General features: G+C 43.1%; 1 protein-coding gene across 8 annotated transcripts in view; it reads left to right on the forward strand.

The window, feature by feature from the left end:
- NR5A2 (nuclear receptor subfamily 5 group A member 2) overlaps window positions 1-21,191 on the forward strand; it is a 134,211-nt gene that overhangs the window by 11,884 nt on the left and 101,136 nt on the right. For 4 of the 8 annotated variants that reach the window (XR_004627328.1, XM_019794525.2, XM_002914613.4 and 1 more), the window contains 3 exons: window positions 3,955-4,073; window positions 5,605-5,746; window positions 8,249-8,895. Coding sequence is in view for 7 of the 8 variants with exons in the window: in XM_019794525.2 (XP_019650084.1) it covers window positions 3,955-4,073; window positions 5,605-5,746; window positions 8,249-8,895 (908 nt within the window). In the remaining variant the exon portion in view is untranslated. Of the gene's footprint in view, window positions 1-723; window positions 2,977-3,211; window positions 3,234-3,279; window positions 3,396-3,954; window positions 4,074-5,604; window positions 5,747-8,248; window positions 8,896-21,191 lie in introns of those variants that run through there. The other 4 variants (XM_034666992.1, XM_034666993.1, XM_019794526.2 and 1 more) reach the window with 4 other exon arrangements.

Below are 21,191 nucleotides of genomic sequence, written 5' to 3' on the forward strand. Positions count from 1 at the left end.
TTCAGCTGCCCACGCCGCGCGGGCATTGGAGCTGCGGGCCTGGACTCTCGCGGCCGCTGGGCCGTCGGGGCAGCGCTCGGGCGGCAGGCCCCCACCCCAGGGACAGGCATAAAAGTTTATGGCTCTTGAACAATGCGGGGCGGAGGTTTTCCAAGCAATGCTTAATTGGCCGCTTCTAATTAAGAAAAGAGAGGCTTCGAGCTCTATGGCAACCCGAGGGGGGGCAGTTTCAGGTTAAAGATAACTTAATAATAAGATCATTCTAAGAAATGGAGTGCATCACTAGAAACCGGAGCAGGTTCTCAGTCATTGAATCGGTGGGAACTTTAATCAGTGCTCCTGTGTGGAGGAAAAACACCCTGCCTAGCAAAGTCAACTACAGAAAGAGAAGATGACTCCGGAAAAGCTTGTCTTAGCGGCGTCAGAATGCATGTGGGCACCCTCAAAAGCCCATGCGGACACTGGGAGCCGGCTGTAATTTGGACAACTTCAGAACTGCAGGCAGAACTGGAGATCCAAAGTTACCCCAACCCTATCCTCTGCACGGGTATTGCCGAGGGAGGGGGGCAGCTGTTTAGCTTAATGCCTCTACTTAATCCGAGAGCTGGGAGTATGGAAGTCCTATTTGTATTCCCACCTCTTGATTGCTGACAACAAAAAAAGCAAACTCTGCTGGCTGTTTTTTTTTTTTTTTTTTTTTTCNGCATTCCAGAACAGCGACTCTGTATGAGCCCTTCAGAAGTTTATCGCATTTTGCCCTGGGCCGGGGAGGGAACAATGCTAGGAAAAGTCACCGGTGCTCTTCCATCCTCGCCCCTTCCAGCGCGCAGGATGTGCGGGCAGGCGGGCCTGTGATCCCGGAACGCTTCCTGCCATCCCCTTGAGCGAACTTGAAAGGGCCGGGGAGGTGTTGAGAGCTGAGTCCGAGCAGAGTTTGGGGTTGGTGCACGTCGCGGTGCGGGATAGGCGGCACGCCTGCAGCTCGGCCCCGAGGGCCCTGACGTCGCCCCGCTGGGCTGGGGGAAAGGGGGTGGCGGCAAGAAGTGCTTTACGCCCGTGGGGTCGCTTACTCCTCCGTGATCCTGGGGTCTCTCCAAGCCTCCAGGAAGGGCTGTGTAAGTCCCCTGGGGGCGACGGCCCCTGAGACTTAACTTGAGAGTTGGCTGCTGGAGGAACCCAGTTGGCCCAAAGAGGGATTCTCGCCCGCACCTGGGATTCCCGCGAAGTGGGGACGTGGGGGACCCGGGAGCCGGATCTCGGAACCGTCCGCCTCTAGCTGCGTAGAGGGACTACCCTTATGGGCGCCCCTGAGGCCAGTGTGATCTTGGGTCCGAAAGGAAAGTTTCTGCTGCTCGTTCTGGCGCGTGCGTTTCTGAGACTCGGGAAAAGACGCTCAGAGAAACGATGGATCGAGAAGTAGGGGAGGCAAGAATAAGGGTCCAGGGGGCGGGGGAAATGGGAGGGAAATGCCACTGTAATATTTTCCTTCTACTGTTCGGGAGGGACGTTCTTGACACGACCTACTGCCCCAAAGCAGAAAGTTAGCCCTCCGTTGTGCCCAGGGCTCAGGAGAAGCCACCGGCCACTCGCTCAGCTCCGGGTTCGAAAACAGCCTGGTAACGGCCAGGGGACGACTTCCCCTAGGCCACGCGGCCTACACCTCGAGGGGAGTCCCTGGGGACAGAGACTCCATTACCGTGCTTGTTCTGGTCTCAGCCGGGGATGCGCCCTAGTCACCCTAGTCCGATCAGAAAGGGGACCCGCCTTCGGGTTTCGGGACAGCACAGCGCGTTCAACTTTAGGGGGAATTTATCCGCGTGCCTCTCTGCGGCCCTAGCTTTACGAGGCCCCACCGTCCTCTTTACTTCTTTAAGACAGGCACTTCTTTGCCCTAACGGATTCCGTTCTTCAAACGCCTACTTGGGTACAGCACCTGGGAAACTGAAAGATGTCCGGGTCTTGCACAGCGGCAACTCTACCTACACGGACTGTCTTTGTCCAAGAGGGTCCCCACCCCCAGCCCCGGTCCTTTTGGGATTATCCCCGAGGTGGGCACCGAATCCTCCTGCAAACGTTTGCCTCGCTGTGCCTCTTAGGTGCGAAGTTTAGACTTGACTTGTTGGGAGAGTAAAAACAAAGTACAGTGTTTCCCGTCCCTGAAACACTCCACAAACAATAGTACTAGTTTGGGGAGAGATGGGGCTATAAACGAACTTCTCGAACCCTCAGTTCCCCCAAACCCTCAGCTTCCCAAAACCCAAGCGCGGACTTCTAAGGTTGGCACCGTTGGAGGACTGCGCTCAGCATCTCTTTTCCTTCTTTTTTACCAAGCCCAAGAGCCTGCCTCTACCGGAACATCTTTCACCAGGACCCCACCCCCTATCCCCAAACTCTGGCTAACTCACTGGGGTTTAAGCCCCAGACCGGATTTAAGCCTCGAGAAGAGGTGTGTCAAACTCTATCGGTCGGTTCTCCGTCCTCAGCCTCGGAGTGGTGCAAGTGACCTCACCTCCCCACGGCCCTTTCCGGAGGCCTGCAGAATCCATAAAGAAAAAAAAAAAACTTTATTTTAAGAAGGATAAAGAAAAAGAACGAGTCATTGGTGGAGAGGCCACATTATGGTGATGGAGTGGCGGGAACTTTGGGGATGCTGTGGGGGCTATTTCTCTCTTTCCTTTTTGGTAAACAAATCAGAGGAAACTTCTGTCCGGCCACCGTTTCCCCATCCCCCCCCGCCCCGCCCCCTGCAAATGCCACTGATTAACTTAAACTCTACTCTGCGTTAGTGCGCTTGTGTGTAGCCGCCTGTGCGTAGCCGAGCAAGGGGCGAGAGGCGAGTAGTGCACCCCGGGGTTTCACAGGAAGGTGCCCGGGAGGGTTGGTGGCCGGGCTGCGCGGACCTGCCCCTTACCGCAGGTACTCGTTGCGACCGCCCTCCGAGACCTGACCCCGTGTGAGTCTCAGGGATTAGATCAGGTATTATCTGGGGTCTCCTGGCCGCTGTCCTTCCTGTGCATAGTTTATCCATCTTTTAGCTGCAAAGGCGCCTTCGCAGGGCTGCGTCCGGCGGAAGGCAGTTACTCGATCCCCGCAGTGAGCCGCGCGGAGCCACGGCCTGATTTCTGTTTAACTTTAACAGAGCGATCTCGAGGTGTTTATATTTTGCACTGATTATCGGAAACATGTGAAGTTTATCACAGGACTTTAATACTTTGCGACGAAACCAAACCCTCGTGTGTATCTTTTCCTTTTTCTCTCTCTCTCTTCCCGGCGTCCTTCCTCTCTTCCTCTCTATTTTTACAGGGGATTTTCAAATGTGAGGAGATGAAAGTATCCAGAACAGGAGTCCCGTCGATATGGAGCTGAACGTTTCAATTAACCGACCAGTTTTGAACGTAGGGAGCAAGCAGGCTGTTGTTCAAGTGGGGCTGCTCCTGAGAAGCAGCGTTCTGGGGCTTCAGGTTTTCCGTCAAGTGTTTGCAAATCGGTGTTGCTCTCCCGCTGAGCGAGGTGGACTTGCAGCAAACTTAGTTCAAGAGTGGGAGAATGTGTGTGCTTGTTTCTCTCCTAGGCAAAAGGGGACGGTTTTTTGGATCTTAACTTTAGGAGGTTGAAAAGAAGTTCTAAATTGTTACTTTCTGCCATTCATGTTTCTCTTCTGATTTGCTGCCTTGCAGTTATGAGATCTGTTTTCAACAGTGGTGGGTTTAAAATTCATAGCAAAAGAAGTTGGAATTCTTCTTAAGTTAAAAAATAGGAAGCGCAGACTATTTGAGTCCAAAAGATCTTTTACTTTCATTGTATAAAAATAGTTCTTCAGTACACCCGGATAAAAAATATGTATCTATTTTACCTGTGATATTTGCCCACCAATTACCAAAATGCTTTTCACTGCAGGATTAAAACTGACCGAGTGAATTAATTAGCTGTGTATCTACGTTTCTTTTGTTTCAGTGTCTCAGTTTAAAATGGTGAATTACTCTTACGATGAAGATCTTGAGGAGCTCTGTCCCGTGTGTGGAGATAAAGTGTCTGGATACCATTATGGGCTCCTCACCTGTGAAAGCTGCAAGGTTTGCTTACACATTGCTACCTGGCAAATAGAAGGTTCAAAACCAAAATAAACCATTGGATTACTTTTTAAAGCTAAATTTAGACTGTCTTTTTTGGAGTCAATTAAAAATGAGAGAGTTAGTCTTAGGGAGATGATTCTTTTGAAATGTGTTTGATTTAATTCCAAAGGCAAAAAACAATTTATGCTGTTTAGAAAACTTTGCCAGTCTCATGGCTTTAAAGTATTTTATTGTAGTAAAGTGATGCATCTGTAGAAAGACTTCTATTTCTAACAGTCCTAAATATTGATTTTGCTTGACTTATATATATTTAAAGCATCGTTGTTCTCAAGAGGGAACATGACAAAGTATTTCCCAAATATATTTTAACTTTGGAGTATTCTGGGCTGCAAGTCTAAACATTTTTTATCCACAGATAAAAGTCTAAATTCTCAACTGCGTGATTTTATCCTGATTTATTTCAAAAACAATGTTTAAGATTTTTTGAAATTTATATCATAAAGAATAAGAAACCACATCTCAGTTTATAGTAAGTGTGGCTTTCATAAATAAATTATATGACCTATTTAAATGCCAGAAGTTTTAATATGTAAAATGTACTATATTGTTACCAATAATCTCAACCATACATCAAGAATTTATCTCAGACCTTTTTAATATATTCCCAGTCAACTTGATACTCGCTATTTTTCAACATTTTTTAAAGTAGAAAGCTCAGTTACAAATACTTAAACCACTGCCAGGAAAATCCTTTCATTCTCTGTAACAAAGTAAGATTGTTTCACTTTATGGTTAGTGGGATAAACATAAAGAATATACCATCCTGGTAAAGCTGTTACTGTATTATGAAGGTACAAAATTTGTTTTTAATGAATTCTTTTGGGTGCAATATAAGAAAAACATGCTGTGCTAAAATTCAGCTCTCTGCTATACATGCTTTTCTTTTCCAGAAGTTTCACCTTTTTTTTTTTTTAAACAGAGTTCCCAACTTGAATGTATTCCAATGGACTTATGAACGCTTCCCCATTTTACTCTTTCAATCCTTTTGCTCATAACTGTCTAGTGCTAACATTTGTAAAAAATCTGGGGTGTTTTGCTGTTCAGTTTTTCCACTGTTATTTTACCATAGCTTGTCACCAAAATTCTATCAGACTGCTTGCAAATAGTGCAGCTCTCCACGAGTACTTTATCTGGAATATGAGGTTAATAAGAAAACAGACATTTTTTTTTTTTTAATACTGGTCAATATAGAACGTATTTTTCTCTGACTCTTACGATGAAATGGTGTATATTCAAATCTCCTCGAGATTTGATATAATTCTAGGAATATAACTCAAGTGCTAGAAAAACCTCCACTTTGGCCCGGTGCTGTTTGGAGGGTTGATCTTGTTAAAATGTGAAACAAACCACAGAACCACGGAAGGGCCATTGGTTCAATGAAAAGATTTATTGGTGATTTCCTTAAAATGAAACAATGGAAGAGAGGGGTGTTAGATTTTTAATATGCCTCACCATTTTCTCTGTCTTGTAGGGATTTTTTAAGCGAACAGTCCAAAATAATAAAAGGTACACATGTATAGAAAACCAGAACTGCCAAATTGATAAAACACAGAGAAAGCGTTGTCCTTACTGTCGATTTCAAAAATGTCTAAGTGTTGGAATGAAGCTAGAAGGTAAGTTTCTTCCAAAGACTACTGTCTGTTAAAACTGTCCAAGGACAAAAGATTTGAAACAATATTGTACTTACAGTATGGTAGCATTATTTTCCTAGTCTTTTAACAACATGGACAATAATGTAAGATCTTTTATTATGTTTTGTCATCAGAGAAGTCTGAGTATCATTTAAACACTGGTGAAATCTACTAGGAAAAAATTTAAATATCAGAGTTTCCCTCCCCCCACCTTTTTTTGTTGTTGTTGTTTGGGAGCAGATGGATTTGACGTTAAAAAGGCCAGGTTAGATGAAACAAGACTAAAGTGATTCAACTGAGAAAAAGTTTTAAAAATTTGCAAAAATTAAAAAAAAGATACTTTTAAGTTTTGAAATCAGGATGCTCTAGCAAAAGTCTGATTTTAATCTTCTAAATTGTTTACTTGTCACAATTGTTACTATTAAGTTCATGACTCCTGAAGAAGAGTTAAAGCCTTTAATTGTGCAGTGGCATTTCTCGTGTAGAGTATCATTTTTGACAGTGTGGGAAAGCACGTTTCTTTTTTTTAAGAAAATGACGAAGGCTACGAAATGAACTTGAAAAGTAGGAAATGTGAAAAGTACTGAACTATTAAATCAGTGGCATTGGTTTGACAGGAATAAGATGGTTCCCCAAAAGCCATGTTAAAACTTTAGGTTGTGAGAGTGGGAACTGCTACTTACAATGTACAGATTGGCAGGGAGGAAAGTTCTATGTGATTGCTGTAAATAGTCTGTAGTTCATGGACTATTATGGTGTGTTGCTGTTACTTAGCCTCAAGCCTACTGACTTTCCACAGATTAACTATAGTGCAAATAAAGTAATAAGGGATACATGACTGTTACGTGTGAAATACGACAGTGCATTTTAGTTGATCAGTGAAGCACAGGCTAGTTGTATGTGGAGCTTTCCTGTGATGTGGCACTCAGACTTCATAGAAATACTCAAAAGATTTCAGATAAAGCAGTGAATTGTTAATAGACTCTTTCCCAGTAGAAGTACCACTTTGGTTATCATTAGAACTGTTAACTCTGTATTGCTTTTATTTTATTTTTTTAAGGTTTTATGTATTCAGAGAGAGAGAGAGAGAGCCTGCATGCATGAGTGGGGGTAGGGGGAGAGGGAGAAGCAGACTCCCTGCTGAGCAGAGAATGGCCCTGGAGCTCAATCCTAGGACCTGAAGGCAGACGCTTAACAGACTGAGCCACCCAGCTCAGTATTGCTCTTAAGAAGAGATTGAGAAAGAGATCAAGAAAAAAATGCTCACTAATTTATTACAATCACTTTATTATTTTCCAAACAGCAAAATATTGTGGGAGATGCACACCATAGTATGAGACTCAAAAGATAAAATGTCAAAGAGTAAATGTGGTGGGACATCTGGCTGGTTCAGTCAGTAGAGCATGCCCCGCTTGATCTCAGGGGTCGTGAGTTCAAGTCCCATGTTGGGCATGGAGCCCACTTAACAAAACAAAGCGCACACACACACAAGTAAATGTTGTGGTTTCATATGATGTCATTTGATTTCTTCTTCTTTTTTTAATGAAAGGAAAATGTTGCATTTCTTTACCTTAAAAAGTATTGTTAACTGTAAGTCACTCGTGGGGCATAACAAACAGTGATATGAAAAAGTGGAATAGTCAGTAAATTATCATCCAGATGAAAAACTTGTGCAATATTCTAGATAGCTAGCATTCATAATAAATGTTTAATGCTATACTAATCCTAAGATAAAAAGCTCAAAAACTTAACCTCCAGCAATTTCAACATGTCAGAAGCTGTCAGAGGTCGCTGGTTTCTGTCTAATTGCCATTGGCCACTACGGGCTTGGATACAACTGCTAACTCTCTTATTAGACATGGTCCCAGAGTCCACACAGCACTGTGATGGTGGACTGTCTTGACAGCTTCTGAAATGAATTTGCTTTAATTATGTCCAGTTCTGCGTAAATTCAAAACAGTAACTGGTGGTTATGTGATGTCCTGGTGAAAATGATTCTCCAGGAAGCCTTTTGCAGCAAATCAATCAAAATGGCTTTGAGGGAGGAAGATAGTCTAAGGGAAGAGATTCACAATTTAATCCAGAAACGGGTTGATTTTTTATTTTTCCTCTTAGCAGTTTGGGTTACCATAGAGAGCATTCTGACATAACTGGCATAATAGGAACGGATACTATTTCCTAGCAATCTGTAGTATCCCCTGTGTGTAGCAAAAATTATGAAATCCTCACCATCTACCGAAGGGTTAATGTGTCCCTATGCATCCAAAATATTTTTTTAATGACAAACACTTAAAAGAGGAAAGAATTAAAAAATGGCTTTTGTTGGGGGGAGGGCTATCTTTGTGGGCTGTTGTAATGAAAGCAACCACACACCTAACACTTCTGGTCAACTTTCGACATTTCTAGAGACCTGGAGATAGAGAGAATGCTAATCATTTGCATCTAATTTATACCCTTACTCCTTTTTTTTTTATTACCCTACAGCGGTAAGGGCTGACCGAATGCGTGGGGGAAGGAATAAATTTGGGCCAATGTACAAGAGAGACAGGGCCCTAAAGCAACAGAAAAAAGCCCTCATCCGAGCCAATGGACTTAAGCTAGAAGCCATGTCTCAGGTGATCCAAGCAATGCCCTCTGAGCTCACCATCTCTTCTGCAATTCAGAACATCCATTCTGCCTCCAAAGGCCTACCTCTGAACCACGCTGCCTTGCCTCCTACAGACTATGACAGAAGTCCCTTTGTAACATCCCCCATTAGCATGACAATGCCACCTCACGGCAACCTGCAAGGTTACCAAACATACAGTCACTTTCCTAGCCGGGCCATCAAGTCCGAGTACCCCGACCCCTACACCAGCTCACCAGAGTCGATAATGGGCTATTCCTACATGGATAGTTACCAGACGAGCTCCCCAGCAAGCATCCCACATCTGATTCTGGAACTTCTGAAGTGTGAGCCAGATGAGCCCCAAGTCCAGGCCAAAATCATGGCCTATCTGCAGCAAGAGCAAGCTAATCGAAGCAAGCACGAGAAGCTGAGCACGTTTGGGCTTATGTGCAAGATGGCTGATCAGACCCTCTTCTCCATTGTTGAGTGGGCCAGGAGTAGTATCTTCTTCAGAGAACTTAAGGTATGTCATCAGCTATTACAACTTAAATCCCCCTTTCAAGAGAGACCTAACTCTGTTCCTAATTAATACATTCTTGGTGTTGAGAATATGTTTTCCTTACTTTACTTCTTTGTATGATTTACAGAATAGAAGAATCTTATGACTCTGACTTCAGGACTATCGCAGCTTAACTTGATGGGGCTTTTATTCTGCGTAGCTCTTAGTTTGGTGGGGGGATGCATTTCATGTAAAGTATAGGAAATTTGTTTTTTTTTTGTTGTTTGGTTTTTTTGTTTTCTGAATAGTAGAATGTCTTTACTTAACTCCCTTTAACTCAGATGGTTTATGGCAAGAAAATATAAGTCAGTGTGAACCAGCACCTCATGAACTTTTTAAAAATTACCAAGTAAAAAACTATATTATTATGGTGCCAATTTAAAAGAAAAAAATGCCAACGTTTAGTTGTGTTTAGATCCTAAAGAATGAAAATGATACCACTGGCTAGTAGTGTCAGATAGGTATTTACTACCTGTTTACTTTGACATTAGGTTGGTAAAGCCTTTGTTTTTGGAGCAGATTCCAATAGGATGTTTACTGTCGTTGGATGGGGATTGGGCAGATGGTGAGTGCTGGTCTACTTGGCTCGGGTTTTACTTCTCATCATCTATGTCTGTCGTTGATTTTAATGGATTGGTACATTGTAAACACAGTACCTGTTTGTATAAGGATCTCTGTTTAACTACATAATTATTTTATTTCCTGAAACTTAAGACTGAATTAATACGGGAAAGTCATACCGAAGTTTGGAATCCAAGAGTAGCTACCAAAGTGTGTTTGGTAGTCAGTTTCATTCTCTGTTTTAAGAGCAAAGGTGAATCCTGGATTTGATTTCTCAGTGTATCTGTTGCAAAATCAATTTCTTCTTTTACTGTCATGGGGGTAGACATGGCAGCTAAAGATCCGTGGCTTCTGAACACCTTGGACTTCCAGAGATTTACAACTCTTTGAGAGAAGGACAGTACAAAGCAGACTTTTAATGTAAAGGGTGGCTGTTGAAAACGATCTGTGTAGATAGACCAGGGAATGTGAAGGCTGTGTGCACATGGAAGGTAGTGCTTTTTGTAGCAGTCTTTGTGAAGCACTGCAATTTGTACAGGGAAACAAAGTTGTCTGAACGGATCCAAAGAAGTTGATAGAATGCTACTACCAGGGTGTTAAGACTGTTGACGTATCCAGCTCTTCACTCTCGTGCTTTATCTCTCCATTAAAGAGGGCTGAAAGTGGAGATAGATACTAAATGCAGAGGACAAGCAGAATGCAATGAGTTAGCACAGTCAGGCCAGATATTTTCTAGGTATGTAACCACTCTGTGATAATCACAGCATTTTTCATGAAAAACAAAAACAAAGAAAGCTTCCTGGTGTTCTTACACTCACAGCTTTGTCCTTCTGCGGGCCAGCCGGTAAGGTATTTGAAATGAAAATGAAAACGATAGTTTTAGATACAACGTTAAGAAATGTAAAAGCGAGGAAGGCATGGCTGACCTTTGCAGGGAGATGTGCTCACTTTGAGTTTGAGCTTTGCTATGGCTTAATGACTGTGTCTTCGTAGGCGGGATGTGAATCTCTAGGCTTAGTTTTCCCATCTGTGGGGGGGTATGGAGGGCATAATAATACTTTCATTGAAGAGGTTTTGCAAGGAAGAAATGAGACTGTGGGCAAAATATCTAGGACTGGGAGCCTGGCATACATTTTATACTCAATAAATTAGTGTTCTTTTAAAATTGTTATTATTATAGTTTTATAACAAGCGTGTGGAGGCTTTACATAATGCTATCCGATATTCAGCATTAAAGCAAGCGGTTGTGCTTTCTTCCTAGTTTGACATTGGGAAACAATATTACCACATATGTTATAGAGCAGTGCAATTCTATAATAAGCAGTCATAACTACTACTAATTGAGGACGTAAAATTTGCCAGATAGAAAGTTGGGTGTAAGATGAATACAAAGTTGAGTAAGACAAAAAGTATTTCCTTTCAAAGATTTTATGATAAGACAGTTTCATAAATATCTATTTTAAAAAAACAGCTGAAGTTGTATTTCACAAACCCACAGGGGAAGAAAGCATGCATATCATTTACATGTCAAAAAAAGAAACATTATGAAGGGACTATGGACAGCCACAGGTAGGATTTTAAGAGGGCTAGGAAAGCACTCTTCCTCTGCAAATTTCTCTTTTCCCCCCCCTGCAGCTAAATTCTACAAGATTCTTTTATAGGGTGTGAGATTTCATGTTTGGCTAAAATATAATCCTTTGGGAATGGGGCATATAAAAGCATTATCAGTCATTTATACTGTTGTTTAATGCATTTAGCAGTCTTTCATGAGAAGATGCTTTGAAAAAAGGAAAGGGAAAGAAAGTACAAACATTGGTGGGGGCGCTTATAAGGGGTAGGAAGTGCCCCCAGGAAGAAAGACAAACTTGACCCACTTTCCGGTTCACGTTGGGCTTACATTGAAAAGAGTGATTCAAATAAGTATTTTTTAGAGAAGAAAAAGTAGAATTTAGAATAACTTAGGGGCAGTTTAAATGTAGAGTTAGAAGGTAACTGCTCACATTCGGAAGAATTCCTTTTCCTTTTGTTTATAAATTTGTCACAAAATAGAGCAAGTTGTTGGAAGCCAGCATTGAGACATGTGCATTGTCATGTATTTCTCCAGAGCAGTGGCGTTCAAGGTTTTAAACTATGACCTGCACTAAGAATATATTTTACATTGGAACCTGGTGTACCAAAACAGATCTCTCTCTCTCTGCCACAGACACAGACACACACACACACACACACACACACACACACACACACACAAAACCACAGTTGACTAGACATTACACGACCTTCTCCATGCCGTACAGTCTGATATTTTCTACTCTATTCTGCTTTAGTTTAATTTACTTAATGTTTTTAAAAATTTCCGGACATCATCCACTGAATTGATTACATGACCCACTAATGATAACATGACCTGCAGTTCAAGAAACATTTCTCTAGGGAAGGTTTTGTAGGCCATCCATGGAGCGTTGCCTCCCTGGCACTGCTAAGTGCATGTCCTGAAAAGGCCTCTTTCCTCTGGCATGGCCTCCAACACATCCCCGAAACCTACGGCCTAGTCCTCACCTTATCTTCCTGCAGAAGTCGTGATTTTTAAATAGTCATTTGGGGACGCCTGGGTGGCTCAGTTGGTTAAGCGACTGCCTTCAGCTCAGGTCATGATTCCTGAGTCCCCGGATTGGTCCTGCCTTGGGGGGGGGGGTCCCTGCTCAGCAGGGAGTCTGCTTCTCCCTCTGACCCCCCCCCGTGCTCTCCCTCCCTCTCTCTCTCAAATAAATAAATAAAATCTTTAAAAATAAATAAATAGTCATTTGGGAAGATCAGTGCTCCCCTTTAAACCTTTGTTTTTTTTCTTGTTAACTTCACGACAAATTACCCAACAAGTGATACCGGGCAGATTGCTTATACCTCTGTGACCCCAAGATGAAAAGTCACATATTTGTTCCCGGGGAGTAATAGGATAATAAGGCGGTTTTGCAAATGACCCCTTGCTCACTATCCCAGGACAAGTTACACTCTCTACCATGTATAAAAGGAGAGAATACAGATTTCATTTGTTTACTATTTAAGGGAACAGAAAGGCCAGAGGGAATTTGGTGGGTTGTTTTGCTTTTCTACATGGCTACAAGGTGCAAAAAAGAGACTCTGGTTCCTATTCAAAATATTGTAATGAGAAAGAGGGGATTACAACTCCCAGCCTCACAGTTCGTGTAATAGCACATAAACAGCAAACACACAAAAGACAGTGTACTCATAGGAACCGTGCAGTTTCAGAGCTGGAAGATGATTAGGGAAGAAAGGATGCAGGACACATACATGAGCTGTTTTGTTTTTCTGCACGCCTGGAAGGGACAATGCTAATTCCAATCCAAAATACTGGCATGAGAACGATGAAATTAATACTGTGAAACCAGTAGCTTTCAAAACAGCACCTATGCACCAGAAGATATTCCATGCCTAGAAACCAGATTGTCCAGAATTTGAAGACATGGTGGAGATCATTTGACCCACCTCTTGCTTTTACATAGGAAGAAACTGAGGCAGGAGTGAAATTGGGATTTGCTCGAGATAACAGCTACTAAATGTCAGAATTGGGACTGGCAGATACAGGTTCAGAAAAGCAGTACTTTGTCCAGCCCCCGTCCCCACCCCCAAGACACACACACAAATAGGCAGTGTAACCTTTGACTCTGAAAACACAGGTCTCTGCCGGTGAAGCTAAAGCAAATCTCTAGGTTATCAGAAGTCCATCACTACCATCCAATTACTAAATCACTAATAATCAGTGAGACAGATTTTCTCTGAGCCCAGACGACCCCCTGGGAGTGAATGAGTCACGTTAGAAAGCTACAATAATTCTTTCAGGCCACTGGGGTATCATTCAGTAGAGTGGATCTACCAGCTAGCACTTCTGAGCCTTGAAAGCGTGTCCGGAACATTCCTTCATACCTTCCCCTCTACATAGAGTGTACTCTCTGGGAGAGTCTGGTCCAGCAACAATATACGGGTTGTGCTCATCAGTAAAAATGGCTGAATACAATTACATCTTGTGTTCCATTTGTTGCACGGCATATTCAGCGTGGGTTCCTTTGTATGTATGTTTGTGAAAAGACACAGGAAGTGAATACAAGATTGCAATCAGGTGATAGATGAGACACTAATCATAGAAGTATTAGAAGTGTTTTCTGAGGTCATATCATAAATCCATGCACCTTCTGATCTTTAAACCAAATCTGTCTTATGATATTCTTGACTTTTTTCCTTGTGTTTTTCGAAATTAAGAGCAAATTCAAGACCTCCTCACACTGCTGAAGGACCTGTCTTTGTGAGTCAAGAAGATTGTACGTTTTCTTTGTTATTTTTCTCTCATCTGTGTCTTAAATATCTCACAAACACAAGAGCAGTGAGAAACTAATTCCCACTTTGTTGAACAACTAATGAATCTGGAGGATCTATTTGATGTCTTAAGAGGATTCTGGGAATGGATATAGAAGAACTTCCCCTCCATGAATGATTCTGATACATGTAGGAATAAAAAAAATCTAAATTAATCCTGACTGAAACACATAACTAGCATTTCTGTGGAAAATAGGTCTCAGAGACTCAGGGAGTTTGTGCCAAAGGAATTTATCCATGCCGAAGCCAGTTTCTAAGTGTGGTTTTGACTAAAGTGTGGAGGCTGGGGTAGGATTAAACCTTCCTTTTTCTCTGGTCCATCATAGCAGCTTTCTGAGCAGAGTTTTATTTATTTATTTTGAACATTCTAGATCTTTTTTTCCCAAGCCTTTGTTCACCTCTCCTAACCAATACAGGTTTAGTCTGAGATTTAATTGGATCCACCCCAGTTTTAAGCGATATTCTTTAGGAAGCTTACTTAGCCCTTGTGTGTGTGTGTGTGTGTGTGTGTGTTAGGGGAGGGGCAGAGGGTAGAGGAAGCACCTGCATGGTGTCTCCCCACATTCACCTGCTGTCCAGTCCCAGCATCCCCTCCACATGCTCGCGTGGTTTCCCAGAGTTACAGTCAGCAACGTCATGTACCCGTGTTTTCAATGCTCTGGATGCAAAATGGTTACTCTGGAAGGAGATGATAGCAGGAAACAAACTTCAAAGTGATTTCCACTCCAGAAGAGAGAGGTTTTTTTTCTACTGAAGGTGAATTAAAACATTTATCACTGTATCAGTTACTCATCACAAGATAGGATAAAATAAATCTGTCCCACATAGGTTTGCAAGGACACGAGAAAACCAGCTTCTCTTCCTTCCACCAGAGGTGGGCATGGAACTTTTCTTCCGACCTTGTGAATTTGGAGAGAATGGTAGTTTTGAGTTGGTGGCCTCTCAGATCTCTTCAGGTGTCAGACATCTGCTTCCTTGATTTCTTCCAGGCAGACCTGGTCTGGTTGATGGTGTTGAGATTTCTGTTATCCTAGCCTTACTTGTTCATACATGTGCAACTGCATGCGTGTCTGTTTTCAGTTAAGGAATCCATTATTTTAACCTTCTTGTTCACTATCCACTGGATGAATCCACTCTTCTCAGTCGACACCTGTTACTGCTATGGCTAGCTCTTCAGTGGGCAGCTGAGAATGCCCACCTGACCGCAGAGACATACATTCTTTACCTTCCTTTCTTTACAGGGATGTCCTGAAAGTACACCAGGCACCTTGAAACTACTCTGTGCTAGTTCTTTTATTAAGGCATAATTTCTATCCCCTAAACTCACTCTTTAGTGTACAAATATAAAATAATCTGTCACCTCCCCAGATTCTCCTGTGCTCCTTCACAGTCAAGGCCTCTCCCTACCCAGCTCCCACCAATCCTTGTTTCTGTCCTTGTAGTTTGTGGTTCCTTTTTTTTTTTTTTTTTAAAGTAAGCTCTACGCTCAACATGGGGCTCGAACTTACGACCCTGAGATCAAGAGTCACATGCTCTATTGACTGAAGCAGCCAGGCGCCCCAGTTTGTAGTTACTTTTTAAAAGTATTAACTTTGCTTTATTCTGTGAGTATACATTTATAAACTGCAGATTCAGCATAGACGCTGACTTCCTGAAGCTTGGTTTCAGTGTGGTGGCGTGCTGGTAGTTTCCATGCAAACATACCCTCCACGGGAAGCCAGGATATTTGGTTGGGGTGTTAGTAGTGATGATCGTAGCTTCATACTGGCCTTGCCTGTTCACACACCGATAAGCTTCCTGTTCCTATTCATCTATTCGTTATCTCCTACAATCACGGGGAGAGCATGAGAATAGCCAGCCACACCCAAGAAATCCATGTTTAACTGGCTTGGCCATCATCAGGTGTTTAAATGTGAACAATGAGAATAGAAAGAAAATGGACACTTCTTTGCTGTGTTCAAGGTCAGATGGTGAAGGGGAGAAGTCCTTTTACTGGGTGTTCGCTATTTGCCGGCTGTAGGACTGGGTGCTTCTGGGCCATTTTCTGGTTTGATCCTTAGGATAACCCTATGAAATGAGCATAGTGTAAGGTCTCCCTTGGGTGAGAGAGTTTAGGTAAAGACTCGGACTGTTGTATCACACAATATGTTTTTTACAGAGGAAATGTCCGTCCAACCTGTGTCATGCTTGGGGTCTCAGTGGCCCACAAAAACTGAGTTACTTGATTAACTAGTAAATATTTGCTGCTTTCTTTTTCTTTTTCTTATTTTGGGGAGAGAGGGGCAGAGGGAGAGGGAAAAAGAGAATCATAAGCAGGTTCCACACCCCGCACGGAGTCTGATGTGGGGCTTGATCTCACAGCCCAGGTACCATGACCTGAGTCGAAATCAAGAGTCGGTGCTTAACCAGGGGAGCCACCCATGCACCCACCACCTCCTTTTTTAACCAACCAATTTCTGTAGTCAGTTAATCTGTTAGTACCAGCAAAATTAATAAAGCTACTTGAATTGGTTTGGTTTCCAAGGAGCAGCGATGAGAAAGATAGGAAAAAACAAAGACATCTAAAAATTCTGGGGAGGTAATTTACATCCAGAGCTTGGGGTAGCATTAACAGGTGAGAGTTTAGGGAAGACTCAAGGTCACAGAAAACACTTCCATTTTTTCTTGACTACAGAGTTTGGACAATGGAGGATAATAATAGCTGCCATTTATTGAGCGTTATTATGACTCAGACAATTGTTAAGTGCTTTACATGTGTTCTCTCATTTAACTAATCCCTGTGCAGTAGGCATGATTATTCCCTGTGTACAGATGAGGATACCAAGACCTAGAGACATCTGACCTGCCCCAAGTCACATAGTTAGTAGTAGTAATGCTGTCATTAAAACAGAAAATGAAGGGGCGCCTGGGTGGCTCAGTCTGTTAAACTTCTGACTCTTGATTTCAGCTCATGTCATGATCTCAGGGTTGTGAGATCGAGTCCCACATTGGGCTCTGTGCTGGGCCAGGAGCCTGCTTAAGATTCTCTCCCACCCTCTCCCCCTGCCCAACCTCCCCTCCAACTGGCATGCTCTCTTTCTCTAAAAAAAAAGTAAAAAAACATAAAAATGTTTATGGAAGTCTTTGGTAGACTATGAAGTATTTTATGATTGTTGCCATCGTCGCTGTGCCCATATTTGTATACTACATTACAGTAGGTCTTAAAGGACCTCTGTTACCCTTAAACTGCACAGAACGGTATCTTAAATTGGCCCGAAGATATGTAATTCTTTTTCTTTCTCTCTCTCTTTTTAAGATTTTATTTTTAAGTAATCTCTACACCTGACGTGTGGCTCGAACTCACAACCCCAAGATCGAGAGTCACATGATCCACCAATGGAACCATCCAGGCACTCCCTCACTCCCTTCCTTCCTTCCCCCCCCCTTTTTTTAATCAGAGGAGGACATTGTAGGAATGAAAGTACTGAACAGTTCAGTACCTCAGTATCAGAAGGGGGTCAGGGGTGCCGTTGGCTGCAGAGACCTCCTCCAGAGCCTCTGAGCCTTCGTTTGTGAGACCTGACTGTGACTGGAGGGGGTGTAGAATGAGGCAGGCCACAGCAGTGTGGTGCTGCCAACTGGGGAATACCTGGGTAGGCCTTCCCCACCCCACCCTCACCCCTCGAGTGTCCAGCCCCAGCTCCTCCTGCGTCATTACTAGAAGCAGTTTCGTTAGTCTGTCTTCTTGGAAGCAGCTGCATACCTGTTTGCGGAGACCCCTGAGGGTCCCTGCTTACTGAATGACTTGGACTTGCCCGGCAGGGCACACACACTGCCCACAGGTCTTAAGGACGGTCTGCCAGTGTTAGTTCCTCATTGTTGGGGAGGTGGAGCCCCCTCGGTCCCCGAGCCCACTGGGTCCCTCTCTTCATGTGCGGTAGCCACTGTCAGACACAGTCAGGTAATGGGTAAAAAAGCTCCAAAAACATGACTCATGTGTGACACCCCTTAACACACTTTTGAAGGACTTTGCCCTCTGAACCTATGAGGTAAAATAGGTCTTTTTATTTTCCAAGATAAGTGAAGAATGACTGAGCTCTGACTTATTCTTCTCCAGCTTGGGAAGTAGATCATACAAATCTTGGAGGGCTCAACATCCATTTGCAGAATGGCTGCATAGAAATTGGGCATTTAAGCTATTCTTCACTTTAAAGACATTAATCTCTAACCCAAGAACACCACCCACACTCAGGAACAATGATGTGCGGTGCCTCAGCCATTCCAGCAGCTGGGTCTTTCTTGAGTGACTGATACTGAAAACCTAATTCCGTCTGCACTTCTGTGTTCTCCGGACACCGGGCTAAGCCCTGGCTGCCAGTGGCCTGGGGCCCTGGCCGGCCTCTCTGGAGACACTCTTACCTTCTGTGTCCATTTCTTTGTTCTCCATTCCCCTCCACTTCAACCTCTCCTATTCTTTCTTCCCAGACTCCCTTTCTCTTTTTTTAAAAAGATCTTACACATTTATTTGAGAGGGAGAGTGAGCAAGAGCGAGCACAAACAGGGGGAAGGGCAGAGGGAGAGGGAGAAGCCGAGCAGGGAGTCCCACACCGGGCTTGATCCTGGAATTCCGGGTTCATGATCTGAGCCGAAGGTAGATGTTAAACTGACTGAGCTGCCCAGGCACCCTCCCTTTCTCTTTTCTTACTCAATTTATTTTTCTTCCTTCTCTTCTTAGGCCCTGGCTCTTCAAAGGTGCCTGTAGACATTATGGTAGTGGCCCCCGCCCCCCCAGCTTATCCACAGGGGATACGTTTCAAGACCCCCAGTGGATGCCTGAAACTGCAGATAGTACTGAACCCGAAATATACTATTCTTTTCCTACATACACGTCCCTATGATAAAGTTTAATTTATAAATTAGGCACAGTAGGAGATTAACAACAACTAATAGTAAAAGAACAATTATAACAATATACTGTAATAAAAGTTATGTGACTGTGGTCTCTCATGATCTCTTATCATACTGTAGTCACCATTCTTATTGTGATGATGTGAGATGATAAGATGCCTATGTGATGAAATGAAGTGAGGGGAATGGCATAGGCATCCTGATGTGGTTCACACTGGGGAAGGCGAATCCATGGTTAAGGGGGGACTACTGTACTTTGTACAACACTGTGGTTCAGGGACCACATGGTTGCTAACCCCCTGTCCTGGGCTGTATCTCCCTTTTCCCTTCAAGTGAATTGTGGAGCAGGGAGGGCAATATGAACTCTGGAGGTCCAAGGATGGATAGAGAGAGCCAGAGTAGTAGTTGGGTAGATAGGCTCTAGGAATGGGGTGTATTCAATGATAGTAGGTAGAACGTCTGTCTGGTCCTTCCATGGTGCAAGGTGACTTCCACACAGTGGCGTGTGCTGTTGGGGGTAGCAGGTCAGCTTTCACGGTCCAAAGAGAACACTGTGTGGGCACCTGGGTGGCTCAGTCGTTACGCGTCTGCCTTCGGCTCAGGGCGTGATCCCGGCGTTCTGGGATCGAGTCCCACGTCAGGATCCTCTGCTGGGAGCCTGCTTCTTCCTCTCCCACTCCCCCTGCTTGTGTTCCCTCTCTCGCTGGCTGTCTCTCTCTCTCTGTCAAATAAATAAAGTCTTAAACAACAACAGTAACAACAAAGAGAACACTATGGCTGTAGGCTCAGCAAAGGGAGTATGTATGAATCCCCTGTAACTCTCAAAGACACCTTGAAAATTCTCCTCGTCAAGTAGTAGTGAGGGCTTCTGTGCCTGGCAAGGCAGTTCTTCTTCAGTTGTTTTAGCCAAATCTCCACATCATCCCACAGATGGTTACCAGTGTTTTCCTCACTTTTCACTTCCTCCTTGGAAATCAGCCTCAAAGGCAATGCTTTTGACCTGCCGTGCCAAGTCTGTGAATTCTTCATATGTGCTGTACTCTAAAGGAATAGCCAGGAACGATGTGCGATCCGAAGTCGATAGGACGATGGGGTCCCGCTGCTGTTCATTTCTCTCAGAAAACTAAAAGAAAACCACATTATCTTGAATATTTAGAAACATCACTAGGATTACACAACATTCAGGATTAACTTTACAACCAAACTTGATCCAGCTTCTAATTCTGTAAGAATGCTTTTTCTTTACATGACATAGAATTATTGGCCAATAGGTCCAAAGTCTCTCCTTTATTGTGCAATAAGGGCATTGCAAAGGCAGAACGTAACCTCACGCCAGTGCCTTTAAAGGCATTAGCCTCTGTCTTTCATTTTGGGAGCCTCGATGTGACTGGCCTTTCATCAATGGTTCATAGAGTTGGTCTTTCAAGTCTACAGCAAGACCACCTCCTGTGAATTGACTATCACATTTCTAAATACCCTGTTTACAGAATATTTTACCTGGGAGAGCAGTATAATTATTTCATTTAAACTAAAAACATATTTTTATGGGAATGAGACGCAGTAAAAGCACAGGGTACATGTTGAGTTAATGTGCTCAAGACTGAGAGGGAGACAGACTCCTCAGTCGGAAAGGCAACACATACACATCTTGTCTTTACTTTTAAGCAACATTAAATATATATTTTTGGTACTATGACGATCGTCATAATGATGTTTTAAATGATTTTTAATTCGTGTTACTGATTTTATACAGACACACCCACATTCATTTGCTAGAAAATAATTACATGCACCCAAGTGGTTCTCCCTGGCACTTGTGTGTATATCACAGAGTTTTGAGGGCATATCCTGTTTTTAGACATGTTCTCTGAAATGTTGGCTCATTCTAAGACCAGTTGTTTTATTTTGACCACTGTATCCTGCCTACTCTGAAATCACTACAAATGCTTCTTTACCACACACATCCGATCATCACAGTAGTGCTTTTTTGATCTAGGGTGGTGATGAATAAAAGGCTTTCTTTGCTTGTTGCCTAATTAAAAAAAAAAACAACTGAATACTACATTTCCCCTTGTAAAATAATGATATAGATTTAGTGTTTGTGCAGGAGTGTTGGCAATAGAATTCTTCAAAAGTTTTCCTTTGGGTGATGAAAAGCTGTTATATTATTTTCACTAGCTAATCAGATGTAATTGGGTAGCTTGAAGTGCCTTAGATTTTCCTTGTACAGTTATCAAAGTGGGAAATGTAACTCAGGGAGCTGATGAAAGGCGTCTCTCATGATATTCTTTCAATTATAGATCTTAACAGAGCGAATGAAAGAACAGGTCTGCTGCTAAAAACTCAGAAGCCCGAAATGCCCCTTAATGTTAACTGCTGTATTAGCTAGTTAACACATTATTATATATTTTAATTGATTCTTG

This window comes from Ailuropoda melanoleuca, chromosome 8 (genome assembly GCF_002007445.2).
Source record: "Ailuropoda melanoleuca isolate Jingjing chromosome 8, ASM200744v2, whole genome shotgun sequence".
In the NCBI taxonomy this organism is placed as follows: Eukaryota; Metazoa; Chordata; class Mammalia; order Carnivora; family Ursidae; genus Ailuropoda; species Ailuropoda melanoleuca.